At 41.5% G+C, this 18,077-nt stretch overlaps 1 protein-coding gene across 1 annotated transcript in view; it reads left to right on the plus strand.

Annotated features, from left to right (window-relative positions):
- The first annotated feature begins 1,776 nt into the window (after positions 1-1,776).
- ARHGAP42 (Rho GTPase activating protein 42) overlaps positions 1,777-18,077 on the plus strand; it is a 263,289-nt gene continuing 246,988 nt past the window's right edge. The window contains exon 1 of the mRNA XM_070623015.1: positions 1,777-3,418. Coding sequence (XP_070479116.1) covers positions 3,265-3,418 — 154 coding nt within the window. The 5' untranslated portion in view covers positions 1,777-3,264. The remainder of the gene's footprint in view (positions 3,419-18,077) is intronic.

Raw genomic sequence — 18,077 nt, forward strand, 5'->3', positions numbered from 1 at the left:
TGCAGGAAGGCCCGAAGAGCACGGTTCATTTTTATAGGTACATTCGCCTTCTGTTTAGTCATATCATACCAGGTCTGAACTTAGCCTCAGAATATCTGAATCTGAGAGGCCTAAGTCGCCAAAACTAACTAAAAAATAATAATAACTCAACAGTAACACTTATTGAGTACATATTAAGCACCAGGCTTAACTGCCAGACTTGATGTAGGTCAAGAAAAAAGTTTTAGGCAGATGTACAGATATCATATATCAGTTTACTATGCCCAACTCACTATTTTGCTGTTTAAAATAAACTAACAAACAAAGCCCCACACATCCCATTTCAGAATTAAAAAAACAAACAGAGACATTTTGCTGTGCCAGTAACCACGCCAAAGAGTGTGTCAGCCAATAACATTTGTGAAACTCACCATGCAGCTGACAGGGCCACATATTGTGAAGTGGAAATTTTTGGAAAGGCTTCACTTCAATCCATTAAAATTTCCTATAAAAAAAAGCTTGCAGGTATAGACACTCTTTTACTTAGAAAGCCTATTCTTCAGTTATTATGGTGGGGAAAACAATACATGAAAACAACAGTTCAAAACTAACCACCTCAAAGAAAACCATTTCTAGTGTCTTTCAAGTAGCTGGGTGAATGCGGCATAAGAGAAAGCTGACGAGCAGGTATAATTAAAGGATGAATCACAGGGTAAGTCATGAGTAATCCTGAAAGCACCTACAGGAAAACAGTCCAATACAGCATACTAAGCTTTAGAGACTAAAGGATGAAGGGTAGAAGGAGAAATTCTAACTCCATGTAAATGCAATGATAGGCCTGAGTGGATACGTGTCGATAATGGCATCAGTGTGTTATCGGTACAGCGTCTGCGTGAGGCTTTGTAACATCACATAATTCTGCCTCATGTGATATGCGTACACATTCTCCATGTTTTCTGTTCCAAAAACTGCTTCAGGTCAGGTACTGTTTTGCTTTACTTATCTTTCCATATAAATCACTTCTCTGCCCAGATCTAATAACGTAGACAGTAGGCATAAAACATGCAATTAAATCTATGAATGGGTAAATGATAACTTATTTCTTAGAATCTAGAATAAATCTCTCCTGACATATAAGACTTTTAAGGAAAAATGAAAACTGACATCCAACATATTAAATGCTACTTATCAAAGACTGTTGATGTATTTTTATAGAATTAATCACAGGACTTCTATTTAATAAAAAACAGGAAGAGATTGTTATATTTTATCCTGTTTCATATCTCAGCAGTTGGCACTGGATTTAGTTGCTTGGAACAGCAACACGGCAAAAGTTGAAAGGAAACTATTCCTTTGACCTGACTGGTTTTTTGTCTTTCAGGCTGTGATGAACAGATGTAAAACCACCTCAGGTGAAAAACAGCCTAGCTGCTGGTTCGGTCACTCCATTAACTGACATACAGCATTATGGCACCCCCCCCCCCACCCCCATCCACCTACACACATGAGGAGCGTTTAACTGAGAGACACAAGTCAGACCCTTGGAGTTAAAATGACTCTAATGGTTGACTGGCCATTCTGCCAATATTTTCAGGTCTATTGACATAAATATGGATGGAAGCTTTTTAAGGCCAACTCCCTGGCTCAGTATTTAAATCAAAGCCATCAAGTATACTGTTTACATCATCTTATCTTAGTTTAAGGTTTACAAGCTATTTTTAATGTTTATGTGTACTTTTTGTTTTTAACCATTTGAAACTAAAAGTCTTGACAGTCTCTGAAACTCAATTTGGAAAAATGTAAAGCACTTTAATGGAATTTTTCCCATGATCTGCAGAAGAGTTTTTTTAACAGATGGTTCAAATGGACAAAGCAATGAAAACACAGAAATTAAAAGCAGATCCTTAAGAAAAATAACTGAGTTCTCAGAAATCCTATAGATGATGGCAGGACTAGATGTACAGCAGCAGTTGCTTTTGCTGTCAAGGTTTCGAGAGAACAGAAATTTATTAGGTGTTCCTCTAGCAGGGGAGGGGTAACAGCCTCTTGGTAAGAATTAACTAGTCATTTGGAACTCCAACCAACTCCAACAATTTGAAAATCTCCATGCTTGTAGGGCAGTTCCATCCAGGTGCCCATAAAAGATATAGTATTGTGATGCAAATAGCTATTCTACTAGAGGTAGGAACACCTACGTCTGAGTTGCGTTTTGGGGGCTGAGAATGACCTAAAATCTTCCCACCTTCACAGCAACTTGGAAAAACAACAGCAACAAACAGCCCAAGGCCTCTGAGGGCTTTCGTTTGGAATATAAAAATCCCGATGAAGTGAACGGTGGGAAAGAGGAAAACATTTGAACCTGGAACTGAAATACATTCAGCGGAGACGTGGGAAGTCAAGTCCATCAGAAAGCAGCATCTTCCAACCAGGCTTCAAAATGATCTCTTAACTGTAGGGACAATTAATGTTGGTTTCTCTCCCAGACAATTCTAGGGAGTGGGTGGCGAGGAGGAGGGGTAGGGGAGGTACGTTGGGAGTGTGAGGACCTTTCGTGGAGTGGAGGACCCCAAAGTGTCACCGTGGGCTAGCCAGGTGCCCAGGAGGGGACAGGGTTAACGCCCGGGGAGAGGGCAGGAGCGCAATCGCAAGGCAGCTGCGCGGAGCCCAGGAGCGCAGCGGCGTCCGCTGGGTGGGGGCAGGAGGGTAAATGGGAGAAGGGGCGGGGTGGCGCGGGGTGGCGCGGGGTGGGAGCCGGCGGCAGGAGGAGGGTCTCCGAGCCCGGGCTCGACTCGCCAGCGCTCTGAGCCTGCGTCCGCCGTGGGGGAGGGTTTCCCCGGCCCGGCCGGAGTGGCGGCTGGGCGCTCCTGGCTCAGAGCGCAAGCGACTGTCAAGAGAGTAGGAGAGTGGAGCTGCCGGAAGTGTCTGCGCGCCGCGAGAGAACTTTCCTGCTCCGGCCGCGGCCCGGAGCCTCCGCCGCCCGCGCGCTCGCAGCGACGATGCGCCCCGATGACAACGACCTGAGTGGCCCCGCGCCTCGGCCCACTGCCCGCGTCTGCGCTCGCCTCGCCGCAGGGGAGGAAGCCTGAGCCCAGAGGCAGCGCCGCGCCGCAGGAGCCCGGCGCAGGCGGCGCGGCGCTCGGGGCCCGCTTCCTCTGCGCCGTCCCCTAGCGTCCCCGCGCGTTGCCCGCGATCGCGCGTCCCCAGCGCCAGCCGCGGTCGCCGGCTGTCTCCGCCCTGACTGCCGGCCCGGACGTGTCCCCGGCGGCCGCTGGCAGTGCCTGTGCCATGGGGCTGCCTACTCTGGAGTTCAGCGATTCCTACTTGGACAGCCCGGATTTCAGGGAGCGCCTACAGTGTCACGAGATTGAGCTGGAGCGAACCAACAAGTTCATCAAAGAGCTCATTAAGGATGGCTCTCTGCTCATTGGGGCGCTGAGGAGTAAGTAGAGCTGGCGGGGGAGGGTGGAGAGGGCGCGGGGATCTGGAGAGTCCCCGCAGGGTGCTCGTCTGAGGGGTGGGATGGAGGAGACCGAGCTTCTTTTGTTTGAATGGGTTTGGGGACAAAAGCTGAAGAGCTCCCCTGCTGGTGGCCAACGAAGTTTGTTCTTAGGTGTTCTTATTTACTTCCATGTCTACAGAGAAGGGAGAGTTCTCTCCTGGACACTGGAGTATATCCTGAGGAAAGTTGTTCAAAGTCATCTTTTTGTATAACGCTCCTGCAAAAATGTTGGGGGCTTTTTTATTCGTCTTTTTTTGTAATTTTAGTCTATCTAGTTTGAACACTTTTAAAAAAGTTCTTACGGAGGGATTCAAGAGTTTGTCTTGAGGACAAAACAAAGCTAATTTATTTAGTGATGTTAAAAGAAAATGATTACTTTCTTGGGTACATCAGTGGCTCTGCATTGGGCACAATCATTGAGTTGGCTTTTTAAAAAAATATACATTTGTAGTTTTGCCATTTAGTAAGATGATCGAAGACAGCATGGTCCCAGTGGATTTTCTCTCCACAAGTTTTTTGTATCTTAATTTTTGGTTTGGATTGTAAATCTGATGTTGGTCGAGTCACTGGGGATGGGAGTTCAGTGGGGAAGGCCAGTCAGAACTTGTGATGATCAATAGGAAGTAAAGACGGCCCTTAGGGGCTTTTCCCCTCTCCTTTCCCACCCACCTCTCATCGGATTTTCTTTACTCCCTCTTGGATCCTCTGGTTTTCACTTTCAGTTACTAAGACAGAGTTTTAGGAAAAGAAACTCGAGTTTCTCTTATAGAGAGTTGAGTGCTAAATGATAGGCTTAACTTGTTACCTTTCCCAGGACGCATTTGCGTCTGAATAGAGGCTTTTGAAGGTGTTAGCCGCTGAAACGAAGCCCTGGAATCTCTGACCTCTGATAGCTGGGTGAGGGAGGTATTTTCATAAGGTGGAGAGGCCTTGGGGTGATCTCGCAATCCCCAGGACATATGTAAGGGAAGCATGATTGTACATGTCAAGTGCAAGGTCAGTAACAACTTGATGCCGATGAGTGTGTACCTGAAACTGAGACAACATTAGCATCTGATCTGTATTTTGAAGCATGTATTAATGGTAAGGATGGAGCTTAGCAAAGTGTCTTGAAACAGTGTGCTCCCAAATCCTTTTTTATTTTAACCATCCCAAATGTCAAAACCTTTTCCTATCACTTGTGTTACATTCACTTAATTTCTGAATTTGAGGCTACAATGGATAACAGGATTTACTGATTTGTGAAAAATATAGTTTATCTGCAGTTCTTTACATCCTGTGTATACACAGGTGTGAACTCTCCTTTCTTCTGGTTTGCAAATCCTGGTTGATGTCTCAGGACCAGCCTATTTGCATCCTAGAGAGCATAATGCTTCTTGCAAAAGAGTTTCCCCATCTAAGAGTGCTAAATGTCAAGCCAACTCTGGCTGGTCTGCCAGATGGTCTACAAATAACATTTTCTCCTCACTCTGCTGAAGATCGGTTTTAGTATTTCAAAAGTTGAAAAACTTACAAAGCTGTGATAAAAACTCTGAAATGTGCATTATTTAACTAGTAATATTATGTACATTATTTATGGTTTTGGAATCTAGCCTTGCAAAAATCAGGTGATTCCCATTCTGTTAGGTTTATTCTTCCATTCATAAGTGAAGAAATCTCGAGTGTAAGTTTCTGGAACATATAGCCCCTGCCTCATTAATTTGGCCTTATGTACTTAAATATACAACCTGCTGTCTTTCCAGGATTCTTAGGTTTGTGATGACAGTACATGACTTTAACTAACATTTGATTATCCTCTCAATGCGGAAGGAAAACGTTTTGTTCCTTATTAAAAGAATTCCCAGCATCAGCTGCCAAATGGGAGTGATTTGGAGCGGAGGAACCTTTGAAGTCACATGATGGCACTGCTTTTTCCCACCAAGCTACCTTCTGTCCCTTGGGGAGGATGCTTTGAGGCTCTTCTGCAGCTGCTAAGTGCGTGCTCTCTGAAGCTGCTTGGATGGGAGGGTAGGAGTGTGTCTGAAGACCTTGGAGGCTGCTTAGTTCTTGCCCAGATCCACCAAGGAATCCTTCCTCTCATCCTGCCCCTTCTGACAGTTTTTCCTTTCTTCCTCAGGAAGCCTTCACCTTCCCTAACTTCGAACTATTCCTTTCCATGCTCTATACTTACTGTTTCAGTGTATCCATTATCCATTTCAGTTTTATTGTTAGCACTTTGCTATTTTCATTAATAATTAGTGGTTTCTTTTTTTGTGTGTGAGGAATATTAGCCCTGAGCTAACATCTGCTGCCAATCCTCCTCTTTTTTTTTTTTTTTTTTTTTTTGCTGAGGAATACTGGCCCTGAGTTAACATCTGTGCCCATCTTCCTCCACTTTATATGTGGGACGCCTATCACAGCATGGCTTGTCAAACAGTGCCACGTCTGCACCGGGATCTGAACCTGTGAACCCTGGGCTGCCGAAGCGGAACGTGCAAACTTAACTGCTGCACCACTGGTCCAGCCCAATTAGTGGTTTCTTAATATAACCTTTCTGAGTTGACAACCATCGATGCATTTCTAAGCATCTTTATATTATTTCCATCCTAGTTAATAACTTTTCTGGTGAGAGTTTTAGCATGCACTCTTGGTTAATATTAATACATGCTTGAGAGTTCTAATAGGAGTCACATATGTTCCGTGATCTTTGGTTCAGGAAGTAGGTCTCTTCAGCAGAGTATTTGAAAGGGTCCTTATAAATGAAGATCTTGACTAGTTGATTTCAATTTTAAATAATATATGTAAGATACTTAACATTTTTAAAATGAATTATTGCATTTCATATTCACATCCACTCTGAGAAAGTGGATGATAGTTAATTAAGTGGGTTGACATAGACCTGAGTTTAAATTCTGGTGCTGTCAAATGCTGTCATGGTTGGCAAAGAACTTAATCTCTCTGGGTCCTACCTTTCTTATAAAATGAGGGAACATCTATAAAAATCTTACCACTGGGGTTATTTGTTCATTTTTTCACACGCCATATAGACATTTGGTGATTGATGTTTGAGAATGTTTGATATTGGTGAATTGGGTTTTAGTTCATGTTCTATGACTCAAAATCTCCACCCTTTTCATCAACTGTTATCTATAAACTTTGATCCTTTACCAGGTGCCAGTCTTAAAATTTAAGTTGTGAAATCATAAGCTAGTTTTGCTTGTTTATTTTCTGCTTTTATGTATCATATCTAAGGAAACATTTCAAAATGGCTTTCTCATATAATTCCCCCTTTACTTCCTCTTTTCTTTATACTTTTGAATTCAAAGAATCATCTTTAAATAAAGCTTTGTCCTTGTAAGAATAGACAGATGCCCCCCCAACTCCCCAAAAGAAGATAAGAGAAAAAAAGGGTAGAAATAGAATTATACTCATTGAATTGAATTGACTGGGCATGGGGCAGAGCCTGTCAACATTCTTTCCTCCACCCTGCCCTGTAGCATCTTGGCCATCCCTCCTTTCTTAGGATGATCTCCTTCTTCTCATTGCCTTAAGGTGGAATTGGCCAGCTATTTCTTCTGCCTTTAGGATAATGTTTCTCAAACTTGTATGTCTGGGCTTTTAAAGGAAAAAAAAAAAATGTTAGTGGTGTCTAATATAGATTTAATTCTTTATTATGATAGTTAAATAAATATATACAAGCATGAAACTATAATTCTTATGCTTATTCATACAATCTTAAAAGCAAATCGCTTTTCAAATTAAATATAAATAATACTGTGAAACCAATAAAAAACTTGTCAACCACATTGATGTTTTGCTGAAATGAAATTTCCTCCCATCTAAAGACTGCTGATAATATCTTGTGTGAGTTGATTCATTTTCTCACTCCTTTTCTTGGTTGAAATTGCAGTTCTTCAAAATCTGCTTGCCCTGATAATGGCCTTTTCTCTATCACAAACTTTATTTATTTGTGGATCATATTGCTTCTGTTCTTAAAGCTTTAGTTCCTGGCGTTAGTGATCCCTCACACAAATAAGAAGGGCATCTGTTTGAGTGGTAGATGTTGGTTGCACATAAGTTGATGTGGAATATGTAGTTAATTAAGCCATTAGCAAGAGGGAAGCCCACAGTGTCTTAAAGGTGTCTACCCTCAGTGTCCACAGAGAGTTTGAAGTACACTGGTATGGTGCACTTGTGGTCTGCGGATGAAGTAGCTGTTTATAGTAAAAGAAAACCATAAATGCAAAGGTGACATTGAAATACCCTGCCTTCCATTTCCTGTGTTTTGGAGTCTTGACTTAGCCTGTTTTCACTTGAAGGCAGGCTCTATTTGTGTGTTCGTTCAAAGGCCCACTTTACTACCAGAGTTTTTGGTGGCACAGGGAAGGAGTTAAATAAAAGCGAGGAAAAAGACAAGTTTAAGAAATTTGAAAGACTTTCTATAGTTATTGTGCTGTTTCCTTGGTCATCCTTCAACTTTTAGGAGAACTGCTATTGTTTTAGGCTATTTTTGGTATTTAAATCTGCACCTAGGTTTGAGTTAGTTTAAGCAGAACTCCTGGTAGATTGTTTTTCTGAGCAAGATTAGCCCTGAGCTAACATCTGCCGCCAATCCTCCACTTTTTGCTGAGGAAGGTTGGTCCTGAGCTAACATCCAAGCCCATCTTCCTCTGTTTTATGTGGGATGCCTATCACGGCATGGCTTGCCAAGCGGTGCGCAGGTCCTCACCTGGGATCCGAACCCGCAAACGCCCGGCTGCCAAAGCAGAATGTGCGAACTTAACCGCTGCGCCGCTGGGCCGGCCCCAAACCTGGTAGATTCTTGTTTACCCTGTAAGAGCTAATCCCCTGCTGCTTGTTCCGCTAGCCCTGTGTTGCTTGTTTAGCTGGGCAGCCTCATCAGAGGTGTGGATGTGTAATTACTTCAGCCATTCATTTGGTTCCTATAGTCATTAGGATTTGAGTTAAATGAGCAGAAATAACTGTGTCTTTCAAATGAACTGTAATTAATTTTAGGAACTGGTAGATTAGGAATGTGGTGCTTTAAGGTTCTGCTTCAGAGATGTGTACAAGTGAAAGCAGTTATACTTGTGTTAATTTAAATGGGAGCCTTGGCGCTCATCAAAATAGAATTAAGTTGTGCTGGCTGAGTACTTCCATTTACCTCTCTTCTGATGCTCAACATGAGCTTAATAGGTGCCCTTTAACACTGTCTTTATTTCCATTGGATTTCCTTTTCCAGCAGGTAGTAATGGAGGGGCTGTCCTCTTAGAAGGCCAGCGAGTGGGTTGCTGGGAGAGTGGAAAACGGTTCCTGTTTCATGGAGGAGAACGGCTCAGCAATAACCACCTTTTACACTGGCTCCTGTGACAATTATGATCAAGGTACTGAGGGTGCAGAAAATTCAGGTCACCACGAAACTTTTAAGTCACTGAAAAGCTGCTTTAACAAACATCTTTTCAATTATTAACATTTCTGAGAGCACGATGTTAATTGTGTTGATGATGCTTAAGTTATCACTCAGATTATAAAGAAAAAACTAAAGCTTAGATCAGTATTGCTTTGGTGTAACTGCAGTTTTATTCAGATAATGTATACATAGAGAATAGCAAATCTTTGAAATATTAGATTAAAAAATTTAAGATGATTAAGCTGCATTCAGTAAATATTATGCAACAATGAAATGTGTATTATGGACAGATAAGAAAGGGTAAAGCAAAGGGGTGTTATTTAGTCTCGAATCTCTTTCATGAATATTGTGTCTTGCCAGAGCTGTGATTGCCACCTATTCTGGCCCCAGCCATCCCTGATGTCTGGATGGTAATTTCTGCTCATTTCAGACTTCTAGGCAGGTGCCAGCCTCCCCATACCCCCACCTGCCACCCACCAGTTTCAGCTGGCAGCTCTACCAGTCTTCCTTTTTCCTCTAGCCCGCTGAATCTCTGCCCGGCATCTAATAATCCTTATAACGTATCCCCAGTGGGTCTGGCCTCATCAACCAAGGACTTGCTACCTGCTTCTTGCTGCCTTTAAGCCTGAAAATTAAAACCAGTTGCTGAGCACCTGGCTCTTTAGTGCATGGAATCTGTGCTTCATCTTCTGCATCTGCCCTATTCTGAGTTGTAGTGGCTAGGTTTTCTATAAGTGTAGAGACTTCTGTAATATTTGTTAATCTTTGTGGCCCTTGAAGCAAAGGAAAAGAGGCAGGATGGAAACAGGACGGTCAATAGAAGTGTAATTAGTTTCACAGTTTTGTCTTTGGCCAGATGAATTTAAACTTTGGTCTGGATGTTTCAGGTAATGTGGATCCTTCACTATAGGATTACATCTAACTGGAATGTTTGGTTAATCCGAATAGGCCATTGTTCATATCTGCAGTATTCTGATTTTATTATCAAGAATCCAGTTATAATGCCGAAGAAAGTGTTGACGGCAAATCACACAAGTACATCCCTCTGTGTAAGGAATGGGATTTGCTTCAGAAAAAGTGAATTGTGGAATACTAAGGTACCTTATAGTAGCTAATAATCTGCCAGTTTTTTCAAGCTTTTTCCTTTGTTGCACAGGTGTGCATGCATAAAAGGAGAAAAATAGCCCTGATTTTCAAATATTTTGCATCTTTCATTTGAGAGTAATTTTTTAAATTTTAAGTTTTACAGGGAACATGGTGGGAAAAGGCTAGGATAAGACTAACTCTTTATATATTATTTTATATTAATTATTACAGATTCTCCAGTTCCAATTTTTAGATTCTTTGGTAGAAGTCTCCATTCCTAAGGGTATTTTAAAAATGCCAAAACTTGACATTTTTTATGTTGTTGGTTTATCTGATTTGGGTAATTCTTGGGAATAATGGAGAGTGTCATGTATTTTGTGAAGGATGGTTGGTTCTCAATGACAGGCGTTATGAAAAAAAATCAGAAAAAATGCTCCATGCATATAACCTTGCTACATTAATAGTCCTCTCCCTGAACTTTGACTTTACTCTGGGAAAATGTGAGTAGACATGAAATGCCCCCTTTCATTTGAAAGTCAGACACTTTTCTCAGTGGTGGAATTTCTATGATATTTCCTCACGCACATCTAAAAAGCCATACTGCCTGCTAGTTTATGAAAGACATGCCAAATAGGATTCCCTTGTATGTAAACATATGCTGGAGCTTATCCAGATGAAAGATCCAGCTTCAGTTCTCTCTTTAGTACACAGGAAAAGTGATGATTTAATTTAGAAAACTGGTATGTGTTTGTGTGGAGTGGAGTGGTAAGCTGCTAAGAGAAATGAGTGGTCTTTAAAGTGTATTATCCTTTTTCAAATGGAAGCTATGTAAATTGGTTTTACTTTGCATGGTGAGAATTTTCTCTTTTTCATTTATTGAATTTCCTTATTCCTTAAAATGTCTGAATGAAAGACATGGCCAAAAACAGGGGGCGGGGGTGAGTGGTGGTGGTGGTGGGAGGGATTAGTAAGGAGAAGCAAATTAAAATTCATTGTGAAAACAATGTAAATATAATGTTTTTGGAACTTGTATCAGATTTTGTGTGCCTTCTATGAAAAAAGTTATGATGTGACACTGGAGAATCCAAGGAATAAGAGATGAGCCTTCCAACTATTTTAAAAGTTGGTTGTGGAAGATTTGACCGACAATTAAAAATTGTCAACAAAAGAGATATTAGGGGTGAGTTTTTAAGGGGTACGCTATCTGGGAAGATTTGGGAAAGCTGTGTACTCATGAAAAAATGATGTCAACATAGGTAATAGGGAGTTTTCAAGCCTTCTACTGACTGCTTCTCAACCCTGGTTTTCCTTAGGTGACCCTTTCTTTTTTTTTTTCAGGAAAGTTACCCCTGAGCTAACATCTGCCGCCAATCCTCCTCTTTTTGCTGAGGAAGGCTGGCCCTGAGCTAACATCCGTGCCCACCCCCTCTACTTTATACGTGGGAGGCCTACCAAGCAGTGCCATGTCCGCATGCGGGGTCCAAACCGGCGAACCCCGGGCTGCCGAAGTGGAATGTGCGTACTTAACTGCTGCACCACTGGGCCGGCCCATAGGTGACCCTTTCTGACATTATTACTTCCTCTGGATCCCAGCTCCATCATTGCACCTTTTGCTTGGTATGAGATCTTGCTGGAATTCTCATCCTTTCTCAGTGTATTTTCTCTATCCTTCTCTTAAATGTTGGTGGTGCACAAGGATTCCTTCTTAGCCCTTTTACTGTTTGCTTTCCTTGTGTGGTAACTCTGCTCCCAGGCTTCCAGCCCTGACCTCATTTTCCTGAGCTCTGGGTTGGATTTTCACCAGCCTCCTACATAACACCACCTGGATGTGCTGCAGGCACCTCAGATTCAGTGTGTCAAATGAGGTTCTTGCTTCTCCTCCAGCTTGTTCTCTTTGTGTTCTCATTTGTTTAGTTACCTCCTCATCCACTTGGTCATCTTGGATATTAGAAACACCTGAGTCCTTCTAGCACTTCTTATTTCCTTCTAGTTGTTTTTTTGGTGAGGAAGATTGGCCCTGAGCTAACATCTGTTCCAATCTTCCTCTTTTTTTTGCCCTCCCCAAAGCCCCAGTACATAGTTGTATATCCTAGTTATGAGTCATTCTAGTTCTTCTGTGTGGGATGCTGCCACAGCATGCCTTGATGAGTGGTATGTAGGTCTGCACCAGGATCCGAACCAGGCCACCAAGGTGGAGTGCTCAAACTCAACCACTCAGCCATGGGGCCAGCCCCTCTTCTACTTGTTTTTAAATTCCAGTTTTAAACTGGAGTTTTTTCACTCCACCCAGATCCTAATATCTGGTTAGTCCTGACTTTCCATGCTCACAATATCTTAGATTTTCTCAGCCTGCATTAATACTCCTTCAGTGTGTGTATTTGTGTGTGTGTATATACACATATATATGTATAATGTGTTCATATAAATGAAATGATTTTTTTCTTAGCTTAAAACAACAGAAATTTATTTTCTCATCGTTCTGGAGGCTGGAAGTCCAAACTCAAGGTGTTGGCAGGGCCATGCTCTCTCTGAAGACTCTGCGGGAGGATTTTTCCTTGTTGCTCCTGGCTTCTGGTGTTGTCGGCATGTAGATGTGTCACTCCAGTCTCTGCCTCCATAGTCACACGGTGGACTCCCTGTGCATCTCTGTTTATTAGGTTTTACTTAGTCTTTTGAATATAAACTTCTAGGTGCCAGAGATATCTGTATTCTAACCAGCTCTGACCATATTGTGGATGCTGAGTAATTGCTGAACATGAACCAATTTACATTTTATTAAGAAGAGCACGATATGGAGGAGGATTTTGAATGTCTGTGACGTATACGAGCCGGGGAATGGGGTCTACAAGTTTGCTCTTTAATACTGCTCCTCCCAGGCTTCAGCTGCTCTGGCCTGGTCATACTGGCTTTCAGTACTGGAAAACCCAGAGGACAGCACCCAGAGGACAGCAGACAGGACCAAGAGTTAGCACTTCATTCTGGTCCTGGCCACTGCCACTAACTAGTGGCACGGGTACAAGCCACCTGTCCTAGATCCTATTTTCATCAAAAATGGAAGTAGCATTCACCCTACATTCCTTGTAGGATTCTCATTCAAGCCAATGGAAAAAAGTGCATAATAACATAATATGAAAATGTAGCATCATTTTCATTTGCTTTAGGCAGGATCATTGTAATCCTAATAATGTCAGCTATTTCAAGATTTGACGTTAACTGATTCTTGTCAGTGTTATCGTATTGTGTAGAAATGGGATTATTGAAGTGAAAATACTTTAATTGAATGTTAAAGCATGGGCTTGTGTGTCTCCCAAATTAAATCTGTTTGGCAGGAAATGACTATAAGATTTGGCATGGTTTTATTTTAAAGAAAAGATTATCCACTATGATGTGGGAACCAGAAAAGCATGAGGTTGGCATTTAGGGATTGTAAGCAGCCACTTGGATTTTGAGACTTTCTGGGCCTATCTGCTGGTGCTCTAGTTCGGCTGGCTCAGGTCAGTGGTCTATAAACGGTATTAAAAATGCTGGTCACAGTTTGCACTTGTGAGAAGTGAAATAGACAATTTCACAAAATCTAACAGGCCAAACTGCAAATAAGAGACTTTTTTTCACATTGGTTTCTGTGTTGAAGGCAGACAGTGGCTTAGAAAAGCACGTTCCTGGGTGTTTGTTATGCTGCACCGATGTTTTGTAAATGTACTTATGCTTGAGGTGAGATCATCCTGGTGGTTACTGGTGAGAAAAGAAAATGGTGAGATTGGTAAGGCAATGCTGGAGGCTCTGGGAGCAGGGAATTATGGGAAAAAAGAATAATTAATTAAAAGTTGAAGAGTAAGATTCACTTGGTTCATTGAGAAAATTGAACTGAGTCTGTTAGCTAGTTGATCCAGAAAAGGCGGTGTCATTGAATTGGTGCCAGAGTTGGCAGGAGAGGATATTTGGATGGCACCCTAAAGACAAAACAGATTATTAAAAAAAAATATATCTCGGGGACGGCCCAGTGGCGCAGCGGTTAAGTGCCCACGTTCCACTTCAGCGGCCTGGGGTTTGCCGGTTTGGATTCCGGGTGCGGATGTGGCACTGCTTGGCAAGCCATGCTGTGGTAGGCGTCCCACATATAAAGCAGAGGAAGATGGGCAGGGATGTTGGCTCAGGGCCAGTCTTCCTCAGCAAAAAGAGGAGGATTGGCAGCAGTTAGTTTAGGGCTAATCTTCTTCCAAAAAAAAAAAAAGATATCTCTTAAGGTATTTGTGAGTTTAAGGAGAGCCCTGCCCTGGGGCTAGGGTAAGCTTGGAACAATTAATAGGAAGTCTAGACTTTAGGGACACTTTGGAAAGTGACGCAAGGACTGGAAAAGGCCAGCTTCAGGGGATTAAAGAAAGAAAATACAGATCCTGAATAATCCTGAACAAGGATGGCAGAGAGCTTCCAGGTTTGTTGGGTTTAAACTCTGTTGGGTGCATGTCTTCCCATTATTGCCTTGGTTCCTCAGACTGTTTTAATGGAAATTAGAATTCTATGGATGTTCTATGGATGTTCATGAGCATGATGTTCTGTGATAGCCACTGATGAGTGGGCATGAGAAAGGATGAAACAAGGATGCAAAACCCAGATGTCAGTTGCAAGAGACTCTTCTCACTTTAAGTCCTTGGGTTATGGCTTGGATTTACTCGTTTCTTGTTTGAGATTGTGTTTTGCACTTCTGTCAGAACAGATGTTAATTTAAGCTAATCCCAGTTTATCCAAATAATCTGAACATTAAATCTGGCTAAAAGAAACAGAGAGGGGTTGTTCTTTGGCTGAGCTCAGCATTATTATTCACACATGTGCAGTGCTAATAATATTTAATCTTTAATCATTAGAACATTTCAACGTTAAGTAGATTCATTGAAGATTTAGCATTAACAGCAGTCAGCCTGCTATAGTGGAAAGAGCCTGAGCTTTAGAATCAGAACAGGGCTTTTCAGTCCCATTTCTGCCACTTATTAGCTACATGGCTTTGAGCAAGTCACGTGACTTTGTTTGTGGTTTTCCTTGTCTATAATGTGGGAGTAATATTTATTTTATATGCATATTTTCAGGATTAAATAAGAACACATGTAAAGTGTCTAGCACAATGGATGGTAGTTGGTGTTGTTAATTTTCTTTTCTTTTTTTTTTTTTAAAGATTGGCACCTGGGCTAACAACTGTTGCCAATCTTTTTTTTTCTTTCTGCTTTATCTCCCCAACACCCCCCCCCCCCCCAAGTTGTATATCTTAGTTGCACGTCCTTCTAGTTGTGGGATGTGGGACGCCGCCTCAACGTGGCCTCACCAGCGGTGCCATGTCCTCACCCAGGATCCAAACCCTGGGCCGCCACAGCAGAGCGCGTGAACTTAACCACTCGGCCACGGAGCCGGCCCCTAAGTGTTAATTTTCTCATCTCCTTTCTAGCTAATGTTGAGACCAGGCAGCAAAATTAGACTAGAGTTATAAACAACACCACTATATTTTATTGAAAAAAGGATGTGAAGTGGCTTTTCTAAGCAAAATCCTTACCTTACCTGGAGAAATGCACCATATGTAGAGAGGGCACTGTAGTTAATGTTGATGTGGGAACTGTAGACCACGTATCGTTGTCTGGTACCTTGAACGTGGCTTGCAGTGAGAGTAAGCCATTGCTTCTGTGGAATAGGTTAGCTGTCTTTTTTTAAAAATTTTTTATTTATTTATTATTTTTTAAGATTTTATTTTTGTTTTTTCTCCCCAAAGCCCCCCGGTACGTAGTTGTGTGTTTTTAGTTGTGGGTCCTTCTAGTTGTGGGATGTGGGACGCTGCCTCAGCATGGCCTGACGACCGTGCCATGTCCACGCCCAGGATTCGAACTGGCGAAACCCTGGGCCACTGAAGCGGAGTGTGCGAACTTAACCACTCAGCCACGGGGCTAGCTGTCTTTTTAAGGAACTTTCCCATCTGAGATTTTATGATTTTTTAATAAACATGGCATTCATCACATTTTATTTTGATGATTTGATTGTTTGTTTTTCTCCCTAGAAAGTTTGCTCTGTAAGAGTTGGCACCAAATCTTTGGGACCCTAGATCTGGACACATGATACATTTTTCATCAATGTCCATTAAATGACTGAACTTATAAAAAGTTGTGTCAGACTAATGTTTGGAGATGCAGAAGTCCACAGGTTGTCACTAAACACTTAATGTTGGAACTAATTCTGAAATTTATTATATGAAGACAAATACTTTAGTCAAAAGCCAGTAGCATATTATGTAGATTTACCAGAATGAGATTGGTTAGAGCAGGCTTATTCAAGGAATTGATGTTTGTATTGGAGAATGAGTTTTCTCTTCATCAGTGACAATAATATGTAGTAACTCAAATATAGGAGCTATTGCTAGGAAAGTGAAATGGTACAAATGATTTATTTTGTTTCCTATTTGTAACAAAGCATATGTTGTTTTCAAGATGCTGTTTCAAAGTGTTGATTTTAATTGTATGGGAATGCCTTCTTTTAAAATGCCATTTATTTAATTAATTAATTACGTTATTTATTTTAAAAGTTGGCACCTGAGCTAACAACCGTTGCCAATCTTTTTTTTTTTAATTGCTTTTTCTCCCCAAATCCCCCCAGTACATAGTTGTATGTCTTTAGTTGTGGCATGTCATTTATTTATTTATTTATTTATTTATTTAGAGGAAGATTAGCCCTGAGCTAACTACTGCCAGTCCTCCTCTTTTTGCTGAGGAAGCCTGGCCCTGAGCTAACATCCGTGCCCATCTTCCTCTACTTTATATGTGGGACGCCTACCACAGCATCGCGTGCCAAGGGGTACCTTGTCCGCACCAGGGATCTGAAACGGCGAACCCCGGGCCGCCGAGATGTGGAACCTGCAAACTTAATCTCTGTGCCACCTGGCTGGCCCCTCATTTATTTTTTAAACAGCATTATTGAGGCATAGTTCACTGCCATAAAATTCATACTTTTAAAACTGTACAGTTCTTTGGGTTTTCATATGTTTACAGAGTTGTGCAACCATCACCACTAATTTTATTTTTAAAAAATTTTTCAGCTTCATTGAGGTATAGTTGACAAATAAGATTGTAAGATATTTAAAGTATACATTGTGGTGATTTGCTGTATGTATACATTGTGAAAGGATTCCTACCAGCTAGTTAATTAACACATCCATCACCTCACATATTTATCTTCTTTTTTTTTCTTGGTGAGAAAATTTAAGTTAAAGTGTCTTAGCAAATTTCAGTTATACAATACAGTGTTGTCAACTATAGTCACTATGTTTTACGTTAGATCCTCAGAACTTATTCATCTTATAGCTGAAAGTTTGTACCCTTTTACCAACCTCTCCCTATTTCTCCTATCACCCCAGCCTCTGGAAATCAGCAATTTACTCTGTTTCTATGAGTTTGACTTTATTTATTTCTCTTTTAGATGCCTCACATAATTGATGCCGTGCAGTGTTTGTCTTTCTCTATCTGGCTTATTCCACTTAGTATAATGCCCTAACAGTCCATCCCTGTTGTCATAAATGGCAGGATTTCCTTCTTTCTCATGGCTGCATAATATTCCAGTGTGTGTGTGTGTGTGTATATATACATACACCACATCTTCTTTGTCCTTTCATCTATTGATGGACACTTAGGTTGTTTCATGTCTTGGCTAGTGTGAATAGTACTTCAATGGACATGGCAGTGCAGATATCTCTTCGATATCCTATTTTCATTTCCTTTGGATATATACCCGGAAGTGGGATTGCTGGATCATATGGTAGTTCTATTTTTAATGCTTGAGGAACCTCCATACTGTTTTCCATAGTGGCTGAACCAATTTGTATTCCCAATCAAGAGCACACAAGGGTTCCCTTTTCTCTGCATCTTCACCAACGTGTGTTATCTTCTTGTCTTTTTGATGACAGACCTTCTAACAGGTGTGAGGTGATGCCTCATTGTGGTTTCAATTTGCATTTCCCTGCTGATTAGTGGTATTGAGTACCTTTTCATGTACCTGTTGGCCGCTTGCATGTCTTCTTTGGAAAAATGTCTATTCAGATCCTCTGCCCGTTTTTTAATCAGATGTTTCCTTTTGCTGTCGAGTTGTATGAGTTCTTTG

The sequence above is a fragment of the Equus przewalskii genome, chromosome 6 (genome assembly GCF_037783145.1).
Source record: "Equus przewalskii isolate Varuska chromosome 6, EquPr2, whole genome shotgun sequence".
Lineage (NCBI taxonomy): Eukaryota > Metazoa > Chordata > Mammalia > Perissodactyla > Equidae > Equus > Equus przewalskii.